Source organism: Acipenser ruthenus, chromosome 12 (genome assembly GCF_902713425.1).
Source record: "Acipenser ruthenus chromosome 12, fAciRut3.2 maternal haplotype, whole genome shotgun sequence".
NCBI classification, from domain to species: Eukaryota; Metazoa; Chordata; class Actinopteri; order Acipenseriformes; family Acipenseridae; genus Acipenser; species Acipenser ruthenus.
The window spans coordinates 36,858,140-36,883,642 of record NC_081200.1 but is presented as its reverse complement, the minus strand read 5'-3'; the positions used below and the strand labels follow the sequence as shown (position 1 = coordinate 36,883,642).

Sequence of the window (25,503 nt, the reverse complement as noted above, 5' to 3'; positions counted from 1 at the left end):
TACAATTACTTTAAGATAGCAAATTCAACACATTTTGCCAACATTTAGAAAGGTAATCTAAATGTAATCTGAGTAAAGTCTGTGCATGACTACAGTATGAAATGTGGCTGATGAAGCCTCAGTGATATTAAAACAGATTTGATTTGTACGTTCAGTCACTATTGTTTCTTTTTTTAAATTCTCAGGCTAACGGAGGCTGGCAAGATGCTACTACCCCCTCATCAGTGACATCACCAACAGAAGGACCCGGAAGTGTTCACTCCGATACCTCCAACTGATCTCTTAGCAACGGAACCCCCATTAGATGATGGGATTCCTCTCTCATAAACCAATCAGAGCCGAGGTCAACTAACCAATAACCACATAGGATGTCCTTCTGCTTGGAGTGCATACGTTTTTTTTTGGTTTTTTTTTTAATAATAATGATAACATCAATACTGACTGTTCGTTATACCTTTCTTTTATCTCTGGATAGAAGCTCCCCTGACACTGAAGAACGTTTGAACCAGTATAGGAATTTAAATAAAAAAAACATGTGTTTGTACATTTTTCACAATATTCTGAGGACCGAGTTTACCACTCTGTAATCTGTCACTCCTACAGTCCAACAGGCAGCCCTTCTCTTTAGGTTAAATGCTTTCACACTACCTCTCAGCAAAAAAAACAAACAAAAAAAAAGACAAAAAGGCTCTCTTTTTTTCTGAAACTTTGTTATACTACTAATAGCGTCAGAAAGCACCAGTTCACCTTCTTTCCAGACGGTTAGATTTAATGGACACTTTTATGTCTTTCATCGTACAGTATTTATCTGAGACTGTACTTCTGGAATTGCAGATTATTTTATAATGTTCACCAATATCCCTCATGAGAAAATATCATAGCAACTAGAGATTTACAATCTAACAGTTTTGCATGGAGTTCTGCAACAGACAAAATAGAAAATTAAAACATTAAATGAATACCAGCAGAGGTCTACATGGCATCAGAAAAACAGTACAATAAAAATGGAAAACTTCAATCTTGTAGTTTATTGCTGTTCAGTGATGGGCTCTCAGTCGGCAGGGACAGCTTTGTATAGTGCATTCTAGGGCAGATCTAACAACAGAAAAGCAGGTCCTGCTGTATGCACACACATCCTCAAACAACCAGAATAACATCAGAAGAATCACCTTCAAAACGTGTGTGTTACAAAAGCATAATCATCAGTGGTAACGGACTCAACTGAACCTATACCAGGAGAAGTGGCAAAAATGAAATTCACCTGCATTACAGTGCATGGGCGGTCTAGGAATGGACCTACAGAGCAGATTCGTAGGAAAGTGTGTTCACACTGGACTGCACCGCTAATTTATATTGTATGCCTCTGTTACCTGAGAGTGCTTTTCACTAGGTGGTGATTAATATTATTATTATTATTATTATTATTATTATTATTATTATTATTTTAGAATCTGTGTACAGATGGTATCTCATTATAGCAAGATGCAATACTCCTAACTATGTAGTTAATAAATGCTAACATACTCTTTGAAACAAGTTAATCTGTACATCTGTTTTTTACAAGAATTTAAAATACATTCCAATGTGATTTGCGCACCACAGGCCAAAATTTGATTCACAGGTCTGTTTTAGCATCTCATTTGCACTTACTGCAGGTTCTATGAACTTTTAACTGCATAACAGAAATATGCACACACACTCACACACACACCACTTTTAATTCAAGTGTTGCCAGTCCATAGGATACAATAGGAGTGTACTTCAGTAGTTGTATGTGAATAAAAACAAAATAACTTTTTAATAGAATGCACCAATGTTGCATGATACTGCTAAATGCACCCTGCAATAGTGTGCTACCTGCCAAAAGATTTCCGTTCATTTCAGCAAACTAATCCAAAATGTGAAATGTAGAAAGATTTTATTTTAAGTTTAGATTTTGTCTGATTTACACATTTAATAATAATAATAATAATAATAATAATAATAATAATAATTCTACTGGTTGCCTTCTCTTGCAATTCTACATATCTGCCAAGATCGTTACTTTGATACCAAATACTGCAGAAGTTTGAATTCTATACATTGTCAGCTTTATTAACACATTTTCATGGTTTCTTGCAAATTGTGACTTGTTTGTAGTATTGATGAACATTTGATATGGATGTTCTTGTATACTCAAAACCAAAAATGCAGTCAGAATTCAGAAGTGTTTAGAAGAATACCTTCATGGCACGCAAACACAAATTGTTTGGATATATTTTTACGTGTCGTTTTGTTGTCAACAGAATAGTTGTTTCTCTTTTATGTTGCGGCACAGAACTACCTACATTTTTTTTCTTTCTTGTACTCATCTGTGGATTAGCTCAAGGATGCTAGATATATGTAGAAGTGCACTTTTGTTCTTGTTTTGCTTCTTTCAAATGGACAGTATCCATTTTGTTATCTAATGTAAGTGATCAACAATTAAAAATCGGCTTTTCTGGGGTTTTGGTTTTACATTAGGGCTATAATCAAATTGACTTTGTACCTTCTAGAGTATAGCAATTTTTTTTAAATGGATACTGTCTTTTAAAGGTGATGTGAAAAGTTTAAAGTTCAAACATACTTCTAAATATATATATATATATATATCCCTCTTCATTATGATGGAACATCTTGTTCAAGGGAATACCTCCTGTGCAGATATACATTCTTATGGGGTATTTTATTGCAGCAAGCATACAATTATGATTCAATAATACATTTGTGTTGATCATTATAAAGTAAACACGTCCATCCTTTTTATTTTATTGTAAACCATTAAACAATGTTTTTACATTTCAGTTCCAATTGCATGAAGAGTCTGCTTTCAGCATTAAAATTTGGCTTTAAAATTTGGCTCTTTTTGATTATCACTTTTCACATCGCCTCTTCTTTTTCACGGTATAATTCAAAAGCCTCATGTAATGATGCTTTATTTTTGCAAAAAAAAAAAAAAAAGAAAGAAAAAAGAAAAAACGAGCAATTTGTAAAACATCAGATGTTTTCTTTGTTGCATGTCTTTTGTTCTTAAAAAAACAAAAATAATACTGCAGTGTTTTTTGAATGTTTCTTCTTTTTTTATATCGATTTGTGATGAAATTGCTGAGCCCTGCTCTGGCGCAGTTTTAACTTTTAAGATCTCTGCATAATTATGTAAAAATATATTAAAATGAAAACACACAACTAGTGTCTTTTTGATTCCAACTTAAAACTCTTGTGTTCTGTGAGAAGAAAAAAAAAAAAAAAAAACTAACAAGGTGTAGGTTTTATGGTCTCTTAATTTGTACTGTTAATGCATATTCCAAATAAATAGTTTTTTTTTGTTGAAAAATATTTTGGTGTACACTTTTATTCAGGAGTCTTAAGGGTCATTACAGTTATTGTAGGTTGCATGTGTTGGACCCAGCCTCCTTCAACATACAGGCCAGTAAAGGCTAAACTGGACTTTGAAAGAGAAGAATCACTAACTTGAGGACGTGGATATTGTCTTTGTGTTTTTACCTAGTTGGTCATTTGTTGGTTTTAAACACACAAAACAAAACTACGAAAATGTGCCTATATTCTACTAAGATTGTCAAGCAAGGAAGAAGGGTTAGATTCATTGTTATGTCTGTGATATGAGAATATTCACCTAAATGAACTGTTAAGTAAGAATATTAATACGATCATTCTCTATTCACCTATACTGTAATGATTCCTCTTTATCAGTCTAATCCAGACCCTTTTTTATGTACAATATTTAATGGCAAAACCTAGTTTTCAGTCCCACAGTGTCATTTTAATATTTTGGTGAAATATTCTGATCAAAATCTGATATCCCCAATATTGCACCCATACATGATTTAGGGTACTTTAGTGTTCCAATAAAAGGAGCTGAAATATGTTTTACAGATAAATGCCTTCTTTCACGTTAATGTTTATTAGCCTCACATGGATTATTTTGTGATAAAACAACTCTTTTGTTCCCTGCAAATCTTGAAGAGGTCTAAGTAAGTGGCCAGAGACGCACCATGGCCGAGGTCAACCCTCCAGGAAAGAGCAATTAGAAATAAGGTGCAGTTCAGCCGTAAATAAGATTTCCAATTGAAGTGGGTCTGTGGTATGTATCCTACTTTACCCTCAAATGATCAGTACAACGTTATACATGATAGAATAAAATAATAACAGTAGCAATGATATAATATTATAGCCTTATTAAAGCCTAGCCTTTCAATCCACATCAAGTTCCATTTGAATAACTTAAAGCTTTCAGGTCCCTGTGTGCACAATTGGCACTGCCCTTGAGACAACATTCTGTTACTACAGTATGGGCTGGTTTCACAAAGCCTGATTAGCACCAATCTTTCACCTTATGTTATCTCATAAGGTAGTCCAAGACTAGTGCTTATCTGCGTCTGAAATAAGCTATGAAAAAGGAAAATGGCAGTTTCCTTTAAAATCTCCCTTTGTGACCCTTAAAATTACATTTTTATTTGAGTGTCATTCTTCATCTAGAGTAGAGTTATGGTATTAAGGTGGTGGTGGTGGGGGGGGGGGGGGGGGGCGTTTTGCTTCTGGTTCTTGTTTTTGTCTCTGCAGTAGAGGTACATGCAGATGTCTGTCATACAATTTTCCAGTGATTAGAGTCATTTGACATTTTAAGCAACTCTGTAGCATGCTGTTTGTCAGTTCTGTACTCCATAAATAAACTGCCAACAAAACTCAGGAAAGGTCAACTGCCAGGGGATAGGGCGGTCTGGAATACATTAAGATGCATTTAATTTAAACTGTTGGTGTTTATTGATGGCAACTGTTTAAATTCCTAGACTTCAGTGACTCTTACATCTAAAGGGATTATTCATGGTAGGGAAACTTTAAAATACAAATGATAAATATATGCCTTTTAATCTGGTAAAATAACCAGTATTGTCTATGACAAATTCTCGTAGGCTAAATTGCAACACATGTTTGATGTGTTATGATTATATATATATATATATATATATATATATATATATATATATATATATATATATATATATATATATTGATTATCTGTCAGGAAAAGAATGATATTAAATCTTGATAACAAAAAAAGAAAAAATGCTTCTGACACAGACCAGCATCTTTAAAGAAGCAGTACATGTCTATGTGTTTGATTGTGCACTCTTTTATAGCTACTAAATAATTAGAACAAAGAAAAGCACATGTAGTCAGCTTTAAAGGAATCACTAAAATTTCAGACATTCATGTCGACTGCCTGGTATCCCCAGTAGTTTCTTTGTCAATTATTATTCAATCTCATACCTGACCTTTCTATTCTAAATAACAGTGTAATATCTGTGTTGCCCAGCCTGCAGCTTTCTCAGGAAATGAACTGTATCTGGATCTCAGAGGACACCCAAGAAATCCCCACATCAACTGAACTAAACACTTTTTTTTTAGATAAAACCCAGAGAATTATCTTCCTCCCACACACTCCTTCTAATACCAGTCAAATATCACACTGCTCCTAGCTGTTTGATTCAAATAAATACACATCTGTTCTCCGAATAGGGAAGGAAAAAAAGCGAGGTCTCAGGTGCCATTTCTATGTGTTTGAAAATTAAAGATGAGTAAACCTTCAGCAAAGAGCCAGTGTTTAAAATGGTTATCTGACAAAAGTCAAGAAGTTCTTCAGGCAGCGAGAGATATTGGTCATGTTACCATGTCAGTGACAAAACATTATCAACTAGACTTCACAGAGGTACAGGTTTGTATCGGCAACAGTTAGCCACCTGAAATATAAAATACATACATGAATAAATAAACATCACCAAAATAAACAGCATGGCTTCATTAACTTCTCTGCTCCCTGGTTACAAATGTATTTTATTCCAACAACCATTATTTGGAACGAAAGGCAGACCGTGAGTGGGGCCCGTTACCTTTTTACCAGACTGTTACTAAATATCTTGGTACCCTGAATAGAGAATTCTCCTCTCTTCTATGTATAATCAAACGATTTTAATGAGCAAGTTATCTCATAAGTGCAGTGGTACCCCAAAATGTTATCTGTTTTCTTGAGATGACAAATAACTAGTGGTAGGTCATTTAGTGCCCATTTTACCCCACTCAGGCCCCTTTCTCTCTAAATATTGGAGCAGTGTTATAATGTGTTTTGCTTTCATCATTAAAAAATGATAACCTGTTTTGATATAGTGCTTTGGTTACACTGAAAATCAAAATAAATACATGATCATTGTATTTTTATATTGCTTTAACTTACAATATGGATGGACTCATTGTATGTGAAAATATTTACACGGATAAGGAAAACTGAGTGTTCCGAGCTGTGTGTTAAATGTGGGTGTATGTAATTATTTATGGAGAGTTTTGTTTGCTATATGTTGGCCTTTAATTCTGTAGAGATATTACAGTTGAACTCCAGCATAATTAAGCCCCAAATGCAGCCTGAAGACGGAAATTGAGTGGCATTCCATTGTGGTGTTATCTTCACAGAACACAAATATCCAAAGAACAGTAAAAAAAAAAAAACAACCAAAAAAACAAAAAAACAAAAAACAAAGAGGATTTTAAATAAAGCATGAAATCCCTGGCATGGGAACTGAAGCACAAAGTCCCCCCCATGCATTGCTGACCAGTTTGTGAATGCACATTTTGTTGTGCACTCTCTATAGCCACTAAATAATTAAATCAAAGAAAAAACACATGTTAATATGTTTAATTTCCCAAATGCCTGCAGCTCTTCTGAAGCCACTGCTCTTTGGGTTGGTTGATCTGATGTGTGAAAAGTATTTGGTTAACCTCTTGCATGGCGTCTTCTTTCAGGGAATTGATTGATTCTCCTCTTCCGTCAATGGTTAAGAATGATTAACCGCATCTGGGTTTTGTCTGCTGTTTGAAAGATTGATTAGGAATACTGCCAATCAGATCCAGATTTCTTTGCGTTTCCTACAAAGTAGAGCACGTGAAAGACACTGTAAACTTAATCGAGTGTATTGTGTGTTGTCTTCTGGTGATCCGACGGGTTACTGAAGGAGAGTATCACACACTATTTAATAATAATATGTGTCAAATGGTTTCTTTTTCCCCCACTAAATTCAAAAGGTTTCCTTTTTTAGACTTGGAATCTCCAGGTTTTTATAGCCTTGAATTACCATCATAAAGTACAAATAACACACACAACATTTCCAATTTTGTTTTTTGTTAATCAGCCGTGAAATACTGGTGCTTAAATTATTTATTCATTTTAATGGGGGAGCCTACTGTTATACTTGTTGCTTGTTTATATGTTCAAATGTGGGTACACATTATATATACAAGTTCATGTTCTCCTTGAATTTATCAAGATGAGCATCAAGGATATGGACTTTGAGGGACATCCTACAGCCCATTGTGCCGTAGTTCTTCACCAGATTCTCAACCAGCTCCACATAGTTTTCGGCCTTGTGATTGCCCAGGAAGCCCCGAACCACTGCGACAAAGCTGTTCCAAGCCGCTTTCTTCTTACTAGTGAGCTTCTTGGGGAATTCATTGCACTCCAGGATCTTCTTTATCTGTGTTCCGACGAAGACACCGGCTTTGACCTTTGCCTCAGACAGCTTAGGGAAGAAGTCTTGAAGGTACTTGAAGGCTGCCGACTCCTTATCTAGAGCTCTGACGAATTGTTTCATAAGGCCCAATTTGATGTGCAGTGGTGGCATCAGCACCTTCCGGGGGTCCACCAGTGGCTCCCACTTGACGTTGTTCCTCCCCACAAAGAACTCGGTCTGCTGTGGCCAGTCCTGCCTGTGGTAGTGCACCTTGGTGTCCCTGCTGTCCCAAAGGCAAAGGTAGCAGGGAAACTTAGTAAAACCGCCTTGGAGAGCCATCAGGAATGCCACCATTTTGAAGTCTCCTATGACCTTGATGCCATCTCAGAAAAATGCAGATATGTATCCACTTAGGCAGCTGGAACTAAACTGAACTGGTGGGCTTAAGGCCCCTGTATTTATACTACTATTTATATTACTGGAAAGTTCTAGAAGTTACTCCAAGTTTACTCAGCACTGAATCTATCTGGAATGTTATGGAAAATAGGTAAATTTCAAAATATCACTGTCCTGGTCACAAAAGCAAAGTTTGTGGGGAATAATAGCCATTTTCTATACTTTTGAGGCATAAGCAATTAGGAAATAACACTTACTACCCAGGAACAAAAAAAAAAAAAAAATTGTTACACGGTGTTATTTGTTTTCGAGAAATTTCTAGAAATTATACATTTCCATTGGAGTATGTAAACTTTTGACTACATTACATATATATGTATGTAGAAAGATTACATTTAAAATTAGGCATGCTTAAAATTCAAAGGTAGATCACAGCACACAGTCACGCTAAAGAATCAAGAAGTGCAGTTAACATATTTATTGACTGGTGAAATACAATTCAAAGCTGCTGCAGTATATCCACTGTTTCGTCATTTCAAATCTTTTCACAAAACAAACATTAAACTTTAACCCTTTGCGGTCCATTTATTAATCGCGCGTCAGGCACGCCAGGTCTAATTAATTTTCACACGCGCAGTTGATTTTATACGCGCTGTTTAAAAGTATTTTTTTTCACAGTCAAACGGGTTTAAATGGCCCTGCATATCAACAAAGCACTCACTAGGCATCTCCAGCCCCTCCCCAGCCTTTTGTTTGCTATAGCGTTCAGCTGTGTAAGAAATAAATAATAATAATAATAATAGTCGTACATACCGATCGATCATCTCCAGATCACTCGTTTTATCACCAAACTCCTCAATAATGCGATCCAAGTCATTATTTTATTACTATAACATCTGAAAAAAGCTCTGCAAATGTCCATGATAGTCTCAGTGCGCTGACGCACTTAGCCAGCTTCTTTATTATGGACGCCCATTATCTGATACCTGATACCATGTATGACTATTCATGAAATACGCCGCCTTTTTTTTTTTTTTTTTTTTTTCAGACTTGTCTCGGCTCCTGTCGCTACCACTCGTCAATTGAATGGTTTTCTCGGGTTTTTCCAGAGAAAAAACGACTAAACACCCGTTTATTGCGTTGCTATAATGATGTCGGACCCAGTCCGACAAAGGACCTGTGAGGAATAATTGCAATGTCGGACCCAGTCCGACAATGGACCGCAAAGCTGCAGTGTCCAGTGCAAACCCACATCATGAAAAAACACAAATAACTCAGCACAAAATAATAAATTAACATCCAAAGTAACACTATAGCATTAAAATGTTCAATACAAAAAAATGGTGCCTATGTTACAAGCACTTGCCATGTCTAAAAAAAAAAATCTAAAATATGGATTGTAGTGTAACAACAGGAAAGCGTAATCAATCAGACTGAATCGAAACCGCCAAATTCAAATGTCTTCGTTATCTGAACCCCAACTCTAAATCAATGGCCAGAGCAACTTCTTCTAGCAGTTTTTTTTTTCTAGGCACATGAGCTGCAACATTTCCCCTCAGGTTATTAAAAACCGGCAATGAATGGTGAAGATTTGACTTTCAGCTAAAAGTTGGGGTGGAGCATTCGTTCAAATCGGGGCGTTGACTCAGCAGACTCTACATAAAAAAGTAATCAGAAAATCGGATTAATAAAAAAATGAAATACTTAAAAAGAGGTGTGAAAAGCATTGAACTTTGCATAGAAATATTTTATATGGTAGTGCAGGGACTAGCAAGGTTTCAGTAATAGCTGGTTTTATTTATTATTTTATTTATTTTATTATTATTTTATTATTCCATTTGAGAGATTTCTCTGACCAGTTTATCTAGAATTAAACATTAATATATGGTCACCATTTTATATATATATATATATGTGTGTGTGTGTTATAGATATATAATTACGGTAAATTCTAATATAGGAATATCTGAATAAATGATGATCTCTATGTGGTACTTCTGGTCATACTTACAAATAATGTCCATCATTTGAATGGAATATAATAGGAATTCAGTTGTAATAAATACCAGATTATGTTCCGGTACCAGAAACTTTTCTAAACTTTTAACAACAGCTGTTGCAAAGGCTCAGGGTGTTCCAAAACCACATAATTAACCATTTTAAAACATTCTGATTGGAGATATGTTTGGACGTACAAAACTGCATGTAGTGGTAACAAATGAATACAATCAATTAATTTAGACAAATGGCCTAATTGTTCAGGTTCCCTTTTTCTTGATCAACATTTCCTATGACAGCCTGTACATTTTATATATCGGGGTATAACTTTTCAAAATAAATCATTTCTTACTCTGGTTGACGGTATTGTATCTGACTGTTAAAAATTCATATTCTAGTTTGAATTTGCTGCTAATGTCAGAAGCAGTTTGAGAATTTTAATCTTCTGCTAACCTCATGTCAAAAACCCACAGTAATGTAATTCAAATATCACAAGCTGTTGCTTCTCCAACATGAAAGTATATCTGTCTTGATGCATTGATGCTAGACTGTCTTTTTAAATAATGGCAAAAGGCTTTGGTGGAATGAGTTTCTAGGCAGATTCTTCTGGCAGATGGCAAACTGAGTTTGCTGATTACATTGGCATGCAAACTTTGAATTGTTACAATAATACATTTGGCGTGCGATGAGTTTCTTTTCATAATCAGCTAGCATTAAAAATGATTGCATGGTTATTTTCGCGCTTCAAACTGCTTTTATTTATTTTTTTGTTCCTTCTTAATGTTGAATACGTGCTGCTCATACCTAACTAACCTTAATGCTTGGGATGATACAATGAGGACCTCTTATGGCCAGTTTGTAATGAGCCGAAAAGGAAATATCACAAAGAAAATGGATTTAGTTGTGTTATTATAAATTCAGTTCACGTATGACAAAACAAGTAGTTAAACATTTCAACTAAAAAGGCATCTCCACCTTGATTGTTTTATTAGGTCTTACCAGTCGTACTAACCTTGCAGATACAGGCATGTAGAAATGAGTGATTTGGCCTGCATTGCTCTACTCTCCTATAAGGGGTATTTTTGAAAGGCAGTACGTCAGGGCACATTTATAGAAATAGGGACCTAGCCCCCCCCTACTAAACAGGAAATGACACTGAGGAGCAAAGGCAGTTTTCAAAATGAATGGTGATCATGTTAGAATTGTCTGCACTGTCTCACTGCTGCTATTTATTTGGTATATATACCTTTTTTTATATATAACACATTAAATGTATTTTGTTTACTGGTACAAAAGTGTTTTTAAACTATATATATGGCAACTTTAGTTTTGTATCTCAACAAATTATTATACGTATTTTGCAAGACAACATCCAGACCTGTTTTTATTATTATTTGTATCTCAGCCTTCATATTTTCAACTCTTTTTTTGTGAATAAGGTATACAGTGGTGTCTCTTTTTTCCTTTCTGAATTGCCATGATTCCATGCTTTTAGTAAAGTACAGCAGTTGTGACAGAGAGATCATTTTTAGAAGTGATAACATCATTTACATTTTTTTCGTTGATGAAACAATCTCCAATGGGTTGATGTGAGATATTATAACAGCATTCTAACAAATGGGGTTTCTTGTTCTTCACTTTATTACTCAAACTAGCTTTGCTGTGCATGTTGGTATATACAAAAGTAGCAGTACTGATATGGAGTACAATATACCTAACAATGCTATTATCAGCATACAGTAGGGCCCTGTGATGGGTAATCACTCTTAATGTGGTAGGTGATTTTTTTTAAAATGCACTCATTCTTTGCAGACCAGGCATATAACTTTGTATCGCCATTGTGTCAAAGTATGTTATTTCATCTTATTTTTTGATTTTTAACTTTAATGTCTGAGGTACAAGAAGCGTGCTTAATTCTTATAATCTGCTGCTTACTTACTGAACTGGCTGATTTTAAATACTCAGCTTTAAGTGTCCCAGTGACACTGTATTAATTTAAAAAATCCTATTAAAAAAGAATGGAAATAAAAAACAATATCTAAGCTACATATTGGTAATGAATGGATAAAGCATTGGTAGTTCTATATGGAATTATTGAAATTAATTCAGATGCTATGTTCCAATTTACAGTTGAAATGATTTGGGACAAGTCAATAATACCACGGCCCAGTACTTGGCGAAAAAGTCGCAATATTTCAATGTCTTTCAGCCAGTTATAAGACTCATTCCTATCAAGTAGAGTTCCCCCAAGACATATGTTCAAAGGTCTGAGACATTCTGTTTGCAATTTATTTTGTGCAGCGGTTAATTTGTAGACAAGAAGGTACCAGATCTTCTGATAAAGGAAGAGGGATAACATGTTTGTTTCTAAACCTAATGTCCTGATCTGGATTTACAGTAGCTCCCGTATCGACTTCAGGTCTCATCTGTTTGGGGTTCTGTGTCTTATTGTTGGTGTTGGTAGCTGCATGCCCACCATTGCCAAGAACATAATCTTCAGGTTTGAACCAGTGTCTAATCTGATAAACAGGGATAACGATAATGTTGCTGTTAAGAATTATATTTTTTTGGCATTTTGCCATTTGGGGTGTGAAAAAATTAGCAATTTCTCACTCATAGACGTTGCACCCTATAATATATTGTTACAGTACACTTTTGTAATTCAGTTAATGGAACAGGAAAGTGTTTTTTTATTGTACATGTTATGTATATAGAGCTACTTTTTGCACAAATTAACCCGATATTATATAACACATGAAGGGCCCGTGTTATTACTGGTACTGTATGGAACGTTTAACTTAATTGTTGACAAAAGAATTTGATTACCTTTGGTCAGATGTCAGCGGTCACAAAAACTATATTTCACTGTCTTGAGTAGTAGATTCCTTGTATTTATTTAAAGATGTAAAGCAACGGGTCCAATTGTATTTAAAAATGTAGAATATGATTCACCATTTAATATATATATATATATATATATATATATATATATATATAAAATGGTGACCATATATTAATGTTTAATTCTAGATAAACTGGTCACAAAAATCTCTCAAATGGAATAATAAAATAATAATAAAATAAATAAAATAATAAATAAAACCAGCTATTACTGAAACCTTGCTAGTCCCTGCACTACCATATAAAATATTTCTATTCAAAGTTCAATGCTTTTCACACCTCTTTTTAAGTATTTCATTTTTTTATTAATCCGATTTTCTGATTACTTTTTTATGTGAGTTAGCAATGGTTTTAAAGGCCACGGTATCCTTTGCAAGGTCATATTTTATAGACCACAGAAGACAGGAGTGCGTCCTGTTATGGTGAGAATTGATGTTAGTATGGCAGTTTGGGCCTCTCAGTTGACATCTGAGATGTAATATGGGCCTTTGGAGACACATGTCAAGGTTTCCAAGTCTATTAAGTTCAAGTACCAATGGCTTGGAGAAAGGGGAAAAACTAATATCATGCAGAAAGCAATTCTACTTTTTCTTCTGTGGTAAAATAGCAAAAAAGAAGAAGAAACAGAGAATGGAGAGATAAAACTGAAAGCAGATTTATCTATCTATTTCTGTGCTGCTTAGTAGTGTGGGCTCAGCAGCATCTACACCCATCCTCCTGGGCCTTATAACACTGGTGGCACCCGGCTTCTTCTCTGGAAGGGCCTATGGGGCTGAATTGTTGTAACTCAAGTCTCAATTGCAAAGAGCAGTTCTTCAAACCTACTGGGACCTAAGCCACTGCTATTCTAACCAAGAGACATGTGTGAGAAATATTCAGATTGGTCTTTATTTAAAAAATGACATTTCTGGAAACTTTGTTTCAACTCAAACCAATGAAGACAGCTTCGAATCATTGGTTTACCTTTCCACATTTCTGATGGTAAGCCTTAGGTTGTGTTATAAAGTAATTATTACATTTCTTACAATGCCTCCATGTTTTATTCTCATTAATAATGGCCTATGGGATCCCCAGTGACTCATCCAATAAAGGCACTACTGCAGAGTGAGTCATGCAATCAGGAGCTCACTGGTTCGAATCTCTTAACCACAGTACTGTTTACCTGGAAGAATGCCTTGAAATGCAGTCAAATAAAATAGCTTGTCTGAATGTGTAACAGTATGTACCATATTGTGTCTGATATCAGTAAACCTGGACACAATTGACCAGAGGGGCTGTGTGTTATATGGCTCAGTTTTGTCCAGGCAAGGTTGGTTAATATTGTCATAGTCACGTAGGGTGCTGACAAAGTCTATCAGTGTGTCACATTTCCCTGAAAAACACGAAGCAGGGTGCCGACAGCCGGACATCTCAAGGTGTGCTAATAAGTACCTCTAATGAAGAACGTGCACTGTAGTGCTGAATTAACATTTCCTGTCCAGTTTTATCAAAAGGTATGCAATTTTAAAATCATTAACAAAGAGAGTTTCATGTTTTCGATACTGTTTTATAGTAAATGCAATATTTAATAAATCATTACTTTATTATAACTTTTATTTGTAATACAATTCCTTCTATGTAAACTTTGGTTATCATTTGCGACCATCTTTCTTTTATATCATTTTCATATAATGTAATTTAAAAAGAGAAAGGGTAGTGTTTATGTGGCGATTACAATATGATCTCTATTCTGCGTGCAATATAAAAGGTAGCTACAGAAGCTTCAAGCTTATAAATAATATGCAAAAGGCTTGAAATGAGGACTGTATTTATTTAATTCTATTCTATCAGCTTCTAATGAGAGTCATAAGGCTGACAGCATTAGGGCTCTAAGAAGAAGCAGCCTATACCAAAATGACGGCAAGGTGCATCAAAAAGATAAAAGCATTGGTTTCTATGCAGGAGGCCTGGTTGGATTGCTGCATCCTACTGCCATTTCATAACTAGTTAAACATAAAAGATAACATCCCATGGTTTTGAATCCAAGGGCCGGATTTAAATGACAGTTATAAATGATTAAAGGTTGCCTAACTCCTTTCCAGACGAGAAGCTGTTAACGGTAAACATGGTAGGTGGCACATCAACAGTGAAGATAAATTAGCTGTCTCTTCATGTGATGCAAGTGGAGTTGCTGAGAGACCTGGGTTTCTGTAGCTCCTGCTGATCTCATTAGCAGTGTGGGCTGAGACCTGGCTGCTCTGGCTCCTCAGTGCAGATCACACCCTGTCAGGGCTGATCAGCATCTCTTAGTTCTAGATCACATGCAGTCATCACTCAGCAGAGCCACAAGAAGCAGTGCATTGTAAAAATGAGACAATTATCACGGAATGGATACAGGCATTAGCCATGGCTACAATGCTAGGTATTAAAGTGTACATCTGTATTGTTTTGGGCCTTCACACACATTTTGTTTCCTCTGTAGTACAACAATCACTATATTTCACATGGTGTTTTGCAGCTATTGCTACTTCCATTAAACATCAAGCTTTTAAAGGAGTGATATAATTGTAACTTATGTTAATGGTGGAGCTGATTCTTAAATAGCAGACATACACAACAGCAGGTGCGCCTATAGGCTAATTATCTGTTTATACCAGAAAATGATCATTAATACAAATACTTTTAACCTGGTCTTAAATGCAGTTGTTGAAGTCGTCTGGTTTTACAATTAAATATTTATTATTTGTTATCATTTAACAGCCTTTTCAGTACTTTAGTCATTTATACACACCAAATGATCAGAAGGCGGGATGATTTGACAGTCCAGTTGTTTATATCACCAACGCATTTAACTCATGGTACAAAATATTAAAAATGATGTGATGTTATGCACTTCAGGAATGCTGTGAATGAAATGTGTCATCATGATAAACAATAATGGTAAGAAGACAGGGGTGACTCAGGAAGGATCTCTAAAGGATGGCGGTTTCAGCAGACAACAGCTATCAGATATCAGAGGGCACTTCATCATCAGTGTGGCGTGGAGATGTGCCGAAGATTAGTGTTCCCTTTAAGAGAACGGATGTTTTATTTCAAGGAGAAAAATAACACTATAAATGTCAAGAGAGTGTCTTCTGTCTTCCTCTTAGTTCATTCTGGCCAACACTCAGAAAGCCAAATATGGACAAGTAGGTAAGCACCTGTGGTGAGGAGATATGCTATGGGTGTGTAAGGGAGTCTATTGTCCTTGTTGATGCAATCCTGCTCAATTTCACACCAATTTACCATTTGATATATTATTAATTTAGCTTTATTTGTTTAAAACCTTGATAATGTAGCCCTATTAGTTTTATGTGTAAGAATGTACAAAAAGGTAAAAAATCTTGTATTAAAGGGCATACACTTCAAAATACAATGACATTAATTACACTGTAGAAATTTTTATACATTATTTATTACAGGAAAACATTTATTACTATTAAAAAATGCATGGTGTTCAATCCTCTCAATCACAGAATTGTGTGCAAAGTGTGTGTAATAATGTGCCTGCATATTGAAGCATATCCTAGAAAATGTTTTAAATTATTTGAACCACCATGTTTGTCTCCCCAAATTAGAATGAACAATTCAATTACCTTTCTGAAGCAAATTCCCACAAAAGCGCAGAAGAACTGAAGGTCGGCGGGCGTCCTCTGATCCCACTGCCAATCCTGCTCTTTACTGCCTCTTTACACCCAGGAGCTCAACAGCGTATGTCCTGGAGGACACAGGACTGCCCTGCAGGTGTCCTCTCGCGGGGGAATCAGCCCCTGCTGGTAAGCTACTCAAATAGGTTTTAAAAACATATGTTATCTCTATAGCTACTATCAACCTAGTGGAGAACTTTACAAGAAAGACATGTATCAGGGTTCACAGTGGATACTGAATTGCCTTCCATGGATGCCAAACTCAAATAGCGCTGATTCTCAATCAAAGGGAAACTAGTATTCATCTCTAGAGATGGCTGGGACTCAATTTTTGTCCCCTTGTTTGGATATATAAAATAAAACATTGGGTCACTCTGATCTAACCATTCAGTGGTTTTGCCAGCACAGCAGTTGCGGTGAAACGCAACAGTACAATATTTGCCTGGCTGTAATTATAGAAGGAAAGCTGTTCAGAGCTTGCATGGTGGTGCCAGTATTACACAGCTTATACATCATCAGCTGACAGTTGCTACATCCACACCTCATCTACGCTGCTGTCAGTGGGAGACAGGAATAGATCTCAAGTGCTAGTGTCTTCAGTTCAATGCAATTTAGTACCAGTGATTAGAAAATCACATCGTAAGAAGAAGGGGAAAAAAGGGTACCATATACTGTTTCTGTATTACCATCCCCTCACTTCCAACACAATGCCCAACTAAACAGTATATTGAAACCATCGGTGACAGTGTTATATCTTAAACAATCATCTTGGGGATTGCAAACAACACACATACTATACTTTACAATGCTTTTTTTTTTAACTCCTGCAAAGGTAACATGCAAAATGATAAGCAGTAAAGATTTAGTGAGTCTCGACTGAACATGAACTGCACAGTAAGCTTGATTAGGAAGGCAGCATCATGGTGGATCTACTATTTATTTTGACAGTGAGTCCATGTCTAGGCAAACTGAAGTACATGAAGCATTATTCAATTTGTCATTAAAATCATAACCCGCTTGGTTGATCTTTAGACACACAGGGATTGAAATACATCCATAAATCCATAATGTCAGCTAACCTGAGTCGAGCCTTCACAGACCTCTTGGCATGTTTGATCATTCTTGACTGTACAGTGATGCAAAATGCCTGGTAATTGGACGAAGGCCAGTTTTTCTCATTCATCTCGACAAATGAAATTACACGATACAGATAAGTTTATCACAGGCCTTGTTTACCTATGAAACAGACGCACAGACTCTTGTAAGCTGTCATTTGTTTATAGGGGAAGCTGCAAGGGCCTGTCAGAGGAATTGGGGTTAAAATGCTTCAAAGGAGAAGCTGGTTTTAGGAAAGCATAAAAAACCAAATCAGTAATTAAAGGGTTGTTTATTCAACTGTATTAACAGTATCATTACGTATAGAGTCATGTTACAATTTAATTACGTTTAAATGTGCAATAACAAAATGAAAGGTGGTAATATGTTTAATTACATACATCACTGTGTAGTTAGTGTGTAGTAAATATTTAGGTACACAGGACAAAAGGCCTTCAGTGAATAAAAGCACCACACACAGATACTGTGCTGTCTCTCTCTCTCTCACTCGGTGATACCCTTTGATGAGATCCACAGACCCCAGGCTGAGAACCACTGTAATGGATAGGCCAGTATTCTGGAATATGGTGTTCTAAAATGTGCTCAACATAATATGACAGACTATCAGACTCCTTCACTCACACACACACATACACACAGTGGTCTATGGTGTATAGATTAGATTCTGGACTGATCTACCCTAACAGACAGTCCACTATAAAATGTTCAACCTTGTGTCCAACAAATTCTTTGCAACAATAACGGGAAGACAAACAGAATGACTCGTGCTATTGATTCTGGAACTTGCTGTAGGAATCTCTTTGTGTAATCAGGCTAAAACACAAACAAAAAAAAACCGTTAAGACACTGAAAATGGCAAGAGTGAGGGAATTAATTTCCTGGATTACAAAAATGAAATAACTTGCTGTCACTGCTGTCTGTACTTGTTTGTGTTAAATTCTTTAAAATGTCCTTATAATCATAGCAATACATTATCTGAGGATCTCGACATTTTAAACTTTTTAACGAGCCACTGTACAAATGTCAATTGCAAACCTATTCCTCAGAATAATGCATGCTGTGCCCTACCACAAATAACAAAATTTACTTAAAGATCGATGAGGCATCACAAACCATACAGTAAATACATGTTTAATTTGACATACAATCTACAATGGAATTTTAAAATCAAATAAAATCTATATAAAACAAATAGCTTTTAAACGAGTGTATGAGTAACTGAAGGGGTTCAATTCTGATTGTAATACACAAAGTTTTTTTTTTAGTCAACTGGTAACATGAGATGATCACCGTGTTATTTTTTGTCATAACAGTACTGTAAAGCACTTTCTCCAGTTGTGCCTATGCTACTGATGCGTCTGCGGTTTAAAATATGAAATATTTTATTATTAGCAATGGAAACAGAACAAAAAATTGACATTTACAGCATTTATGGTGAGATTGTGATATTTCTGAAATAAATTGGGACTGGCACTGGAGTGGACAGATTCCAAAGCCCACTGTCAGGATAAACTTTATGTTCCTTCCATTAATGACTTTGATGTTATTAGGCTGGACAGTGACATGTCTGGGTGAATTACTTTCACTACTATTACATATTCATAATCGACTAAATATAGTCAGGGAGCAAGGACTGCCAGGCAAAACACACTGGATGTTCACCGTCGATGACTTCTAAATGGTAGTGAAGTGCCACAGTTAGCCTGCTAGCAGGCAGCAGGGTGAAAGAAAGTAGACCTTCTCTTTCCAAACAAAAACATTTCATAAAGCCCTTGTTGTACGTTTCCCAGCCAAATTCTCCCACTGGCCAAATTCAAATAACATTATCACTTCACCTGGATTATTTTATTTATTTATTTATTTTTTTCGATTCATGGAACCTTAGAAACTTAACTGAATTCATAAGTCATAGTTCTTAGCAACTGGCTCATCACTGCATCATGCACGGTAGCTGAGTGTCAGGAGGTTATTTATTATGGCATTTGAAAGGGCAACAGCCGAGACTTTATTAGAACCGACTACTGTACATTACATGGAAACCACACATCCATTCTCTGAATAGTTGGTCCTCTGCCATTTGGTCCTCTGAAATTGTATGTCATAAAACAGATATCCTTTCTGAGATGTAATGTATGCAAAAGCTCCACTCATCTTTGAGAATGACCAACCTCTTGTTTCAGTGGGATGTTCAGGTGCATAAAGACTGACCCACAGCACGCTCCACTCACTGACAAGTGCAGACACTTAACTCAGGGGCATGGAAATACTAAAGAACTATACAAAAAGAACCTCCAAATACATTACTAAATATATTCAAAAAAATTAAAGGAAAAAAAAGAACACTTTCTAGAATTTTACAACAGGCAATAATAATAATAAAGACAATTGGTGACAGATATCCAAGCCACCTGGAATTGCTGCCTGATGACTGACTGCACCACATGCCTTAATCAAAAGACAAGGTACATTTTATTCCTGTTATAAATGAGAACATTACTCTATTTTAATAGGCAAACCAAATAGCCACTCGGAATTATTATTATTTTTTATTATTATTTATTTATTAGAAGAACAAATGTGTTGGGACACTTTGCAATGATGCAAAAATTAACACTAATAACTGCTAATTTACACATTGCTGGAAAATAGTTGTACCATAAGGTTCTGGGAAGCTAAACAATTCTCAGTCGTCCTGCAAATATATTCTTCACTAGCAATTAATGCGTTAAACAGATTTTAAAAGTCACAACTGTAGTTGCTTCCATTTGTTATTATTATTTATTTATTTTTACTTTAACTAAAGCCTGGTTTTCTTTATAAATCCAAATGATCTGTAAATAAATATTTATATATTTATATGGTGAAAATCCTAACCTTATTTTCCAAATGACATAAAGACAAGGCTGTTCTATATATAGGAACCACAGCAGGGAACATATTCAATATCTCACTGAATCTACAACATGCATCACAGTGACAAAGCCTGCATATAAATGCAATGAAACTACTTTTAATAACTGGTATGATAAACAACATCATACTTGAAAGGTGGCACAAAGGCAATGAGTGCAACCAATATCTTCAATGACATCTGGCGTTCCAGCTGTCATAAAACTCCCCGTTTAATTACTGCTGCTGCTGAAGTATGCTGGGGAACTGGATGTATTGTCCGAGAAAATACATTGAGAGAAGGCTGGTTTGACAGATCCCTGCAGTAGATATGTCTGGAAGAAATCAGTTGAATAAAAAGTGATACTGTTACTCAAAACGACACAAAGCTTGGTCAACTGAATATATTGTGAAACCTAAACCTGAATCATTTCTTGTTAAAATGAAGTGATGCAATATCAGGTTTGACCACAGGAGGGGGACAATTGCTTATATCAGGGTCTAAAACTATAGTACTTTATTTCCACCACAAGAGGGCAACTTTCCAGCCTTTTGTACCTTATGCATTTAATTTCAGGGCTTTTTAAATACTGATAAAAGCACGATTAGGAAATTACAATCTTTCATAGATTTCATAAACTTGTGTGTTGAGAGGTATGCTGTAATAGTATGCAAAATTAAAACAACAATCACAACTGTCATTCTATTACTTGGTTATGGCCTTTCGGTACATCTATAACACGGTTTAACATTCTTGTATTAGCAGTTCTTAAACAATAATTAAAACCGTTATATTTGTGATACTGGCGTCAACTTATTCTCGTGCAGCAAAAAATAAAAGAAACAAAATGATATGGTATTCATTTTATTTAAATCCACATCTTTAGACCACAGGAGATCATCTGCTTTTCACACAGCTAGGGCATTTGCAGGAGCACGGAAAATGTATTTACACAAGTGTGCAGTTCATAATCAGTGTCTGGTTTAAAATGGCTCATGACAGCCGGACTGTGGGACGGAGCTAAGCTGATCACTGCCTGCTATAGAAGGTTATACTAATAAAAGAACTGCGCTCTGTAGATAGTTACACAAGGTGCTTTTCCTTTCTTTACGCAGGCACAGCGACTCAGCTGATGCACAGAGAGGGCTCAGCGCTGGTAGGGATGCATAGAAGCTGACTTGATGTTTGTCTTTATGCTGCTGGGCATTTTCCCTGCAGAGAATGTAAAGATTGGTAAAACAGTTTATGCTGTGGAAGCAAAAACATCCATGGTCAATAAATAATGTTTAAAACAAGTTTCAATTATACAAGCACTTCTCCACATACCCGCACTAAAAATCACCTGGTCAATATCCCAGCATCAACTAAAAGGACAAAAGGGTAATTCCTAGCAATGTTCTTTACAAAGAAATAGGAGGGATACTGCATATTCAGGTATGTGCACACAGCATAAATCCCTTATGATAAAATCCCTTTAGCGAGTTGCTCTTGTACACAGTTTTGCACAGAACAGTTCAGACCCATGAGCAGAGCTCACCTGGCTGTTGAGGGGGGCCCTGCCCACCCATGGCTGCTTGCTGGTTGGTAGACCTTTGCATGGTGACTTGCTGCAGATTGGGGCCCCCAGACAGCATGGGACCTCCTCCAGGCGGAACTGTCCCTCCCGGTCCTTGAGGTCTGTGATTTGACAACCCCTTGCCACACACTACCGCTGCCACCAGCGCATTTGTATCCGCAGGATTAAACGTTGGCTTGTTCTGGCGCATAGCTGAAACAGAAAGAGCAGAGTATTGAATGCTGACTACTGAGGAGAAAATCAGGCCATCACAAAACTGTTCTCGTCCGAGTACAGAAACATACCTGAGCTTTCAGCTTCACGGTCCTCACGAGGATTATTCAGCTTTTCCAGGAGGTTGGAACACAATTTATTAAGAGTCTGGATCTGTTTCTGTAAAAAGAAGAAAGAAAGCAATGATCAAAGAACAGAAGTGTATAGCTGCACATGTAGGCACCAGCAACACAGGAAAGCCCCCTAGTAGTACGTATGTATGTATGTATGTATGTATGTATGTATGTATGTATGTGTATGTGTGTGTGTGTGTGTATGTGTGTGTGTGTGTGTGTGTGTGTGTGTGTGTGTGTGTGTGTGTGTGTGTGTGTGTGTGAGAGAGAGAGAGAGAGAGAGAGAGAGAGAGAGAGAGAGAGAGAGAGAGAGAGAGAGAGAGAGAGAGAGAGAGAGAGAGAGAGAGAGACTGGTCTGCATATCCAACTTTTGTTTCGGGTTTAAAAGTGGTCTGAATAGAAATAATTAGTATTTCTAATTTCTGTTTCCTTGCAGAACACCAGGGGGCCTCACTTTCTACAGCCATTGCCTCCTGTCTATTATATAGGTTTTGTTGCAAATGTCTTTGTTAAAACACAATTGATTGTTTTAATATTTTTATCAACTTTAAATCAACTCCTGAAGCAATTTCCCTAGCACACAACTAACTATCTAGAGCAAATCTCAAATCTGCCTTCTAGAAAATCCAATTGCTGTGAACACCTGTCAGTAAAAGCAAGGATTGACAGTGACTTTCAGATAGGAAGCTGCACATGTTTCTCAAGGTAGTTAAATTACTAGTGGGTAAAAGCTTAGCACAATGCTAAAACCCCTTCATAGCCCCTGGCATGTTCATAGCAATACTGGCTGTGCAGACCCTTACCTGTGCAGACCCTTACCTGTGCAGACCCTTACCTGTGCAGACCCTTACCTGTGCAGACCCTTACCTGTGCAGACCCTTACCTGTGTCACATCCGGTCCGATACGAGCTGCTTCGGTACTCAGCTGCTTCTCCTGCTCCTCCACCTCGGGGTCAGGCTTTGTGCGCAGGTGATCTGGGACGATCTCATGACTGAAAACAGGAACACGCTGCTCTGTCAGTTTCTAGGTGGAGAAAATGTTTTTACTCTGGTATCTGAACTGTACTAATGTAATGTATAAATCACTCTTTGCTGCCATTTCTTATTTGTGTGTACGCTGCCATAGACATCTTTATTATTCTTCTTTAAAATAGGCATGTTATGAGATTTAAAACAGCTTGGCTTTCAATTAATCTTCAGAATTAATTTAGAACTGCAATCTTCTTTAAGGCTTGTCTCACAGTCTATATGCATTCATTTTGGGACTGCTTTACCTAAATGAAGAAATCCATCATTTGAATAAAATCTGTTTGTGAAACCAGCTTTTTCCACGAAGCCCAAATCATCACATTTAATACAACTGCTTTGAAACTATACCATAGTACAATTAACTGCAGTCAAAAGACTGCTTGGCTCCTCAGATGATTGTATGTAGTGAATGCAGGGACACAATGCAATGTTGTTTCAAATATAACAGATTCCCTCTTACGGCTAGCTCTTCATCTCTGTCTGGAGACAGCAGCAAAGGGATGATGACCTGGTTCCGGAAGGCAGGAGTCTTCTCACTTCTCATCAGCTTATTGATGGTGCTAAGCTGACCCGATAACAGGGCAAAGTTATCAAGCACAGAGGGCCTGGGAACAGGGAACACAAAAATATAAAACTCATTAAGGACTGGACACTAGCAAAGGGAGTATAGACACGCACTTCGATTTCTAAAACAAATACATCAAAATCCTAAACTAACACTTCTACAGAAGTCAGTCTCTCGCAATCACTCATCTGGGGTTATTTTATATAGCACATATTTTTAATGCCAGAATCTCCAATATATATTATGTCAGATTAAATCTGAGTTAATTGTCAATAAACTGTTTATTTTAATAAATCCACACAAACGTTAACAACGGCAGCCTAAATCCTGAACCAAATTTTGATGTTAATCCAACCCTGATAGCGGAGACTCTGGATGGGGAGTCAACCTCTGGATCCTTTCAATCAATTGTAGGTCATCTGTGTTTGTATTCGACCCACCAAAAACACAACCACATTCTCATTTGCTAGTACTGTACTAGAACCTGCAACCATCAGTCACATACAAAATCCTGACTCACCCACCATGTCAGTCTGTCGTACTCGTTCTCCAGCTTAAAAATAAAACTGTGCAGCGAGTTTTTTAGGTGTGCAACTCGGTTGATGAGAGCGTCTATGGAGGCCTCCAGCTGCTTCTCTTCTCGCTGCTGCACAGGGAAATAAAAGGCAAATAATTCAGAATTCTAAATACAAATCATCATATTCAATATACCAACCAACTCCTAACCAACCAACCAACCAACCAACCAAACAAAAAGCTTTCATTTACTTCCCCATTTTCTGGTTCTATGATGAACACTGACCTCACAATGTCAATTAATCAATGTCTATGGGCATACATAAACAATAATAATAATAATAATAATAATAATAATAATAATAAATGCTGTTTCATTTATTTGTTCTACTTTATTTTGTATCACTGTGAATGCATGGCGTATAGCGTCATTGAAATAAAACTAGCAACGTTAATACTAGTTAGACAGACGGAGGTTCATAAAAGAAACTTGCAATTAAAATACAACACTACTGGTATTCTGTAAGGGACAGTTTATTACCACTTTACCACTTAAGACTAGTAGAACTTACTTGCATTTTCTTTCTTTCAAAAAGATGGTCAGAAAGCCACTCTGGAGAGCAGAGTAAGAGAATTCTGTTTTCAACGGATCCGGAAACTCCTAGGGCAAGAACTTAAGTATACCAGATCTGGGTCACTCTGGGATAGATCATGAAGTGATCACGACAGTGTTAGTGTGTATGCCTAAAGGGATCTTCACTGACAGCAGTGAATAACACAGTAATACGGGTATCTGAGGTTTCTTTAAATACCATTAATATAATATGTGGAAACGAACTCAAAAATGGACGAAAGTAAACGTTCTGATATTGTCAATGTGGCACGTTATTTAATGTAATTACCAGAACAACGAACAAAATCTCGAAGTTAATTATTTATTCTTTTTTCTTTTCTTTTCTTTTTTTTGGCACAAATTACTAAAAACAACAA

General features: G+C 36.4%; 2 protein-coding genes across 5 annotated transcripts in view; one reads left to right on the top strand and one right to left on the bottom strand.

The window, feature by feature from the left end:
* LOC117416457 (pre-B-cell leukemia transcription factor 1-like) overlaps positions 1–3,352 on the top strand; it is a 70,852-nt gene extending 67,500 nt beyond the window's left edge. For all 4 annotated transcript variants that reach the window (XM_034027528.3, XM_034027529.3, XM_034027530.3 and 1 more), the window contains one exon: positions 186–3,352. In XM_034027528.3, coding sequence (XP_033883419.1) covers positions 186–278 — 93 coding nt within the window. In that variant the 3' untranslated portion in view covers positions 279–3,352. The remainder of the gene's footprint in view (positions 1–185) is intronic.
* Positions 3,353–20,837: 17,485 nt separating this feature from the next.
* med8 (mediator complex subunit 8) lies at positions 20,838–25,223 on the bottom strand. The gene is made up of 7 exons (XM_059035026.1): positions 25,086–25,223; positions 24,522–24,643; positions 23,893–24,037; positions 23,287–23,427; positions 22,362–22,449; positions 22,039–22,269; positions 20,838–21,713 (listed from the first exon to the last, which is right to left on the bottom strand). The coding sequence occupies exons 1-7, from the start codon at positions 25,089–25,091 to the stop codon at positions 21,649–21,651; spliced, it is 798 nt and encodes a 265-aa protein (XP_058891009.1). The 5' UTR covers positions 25,092–25,223; the 3' UTR covers positions 20,838–21,648.
* Between the last annotated feature and the right edge of the window lie 280 nt (positions 25,224–25,503).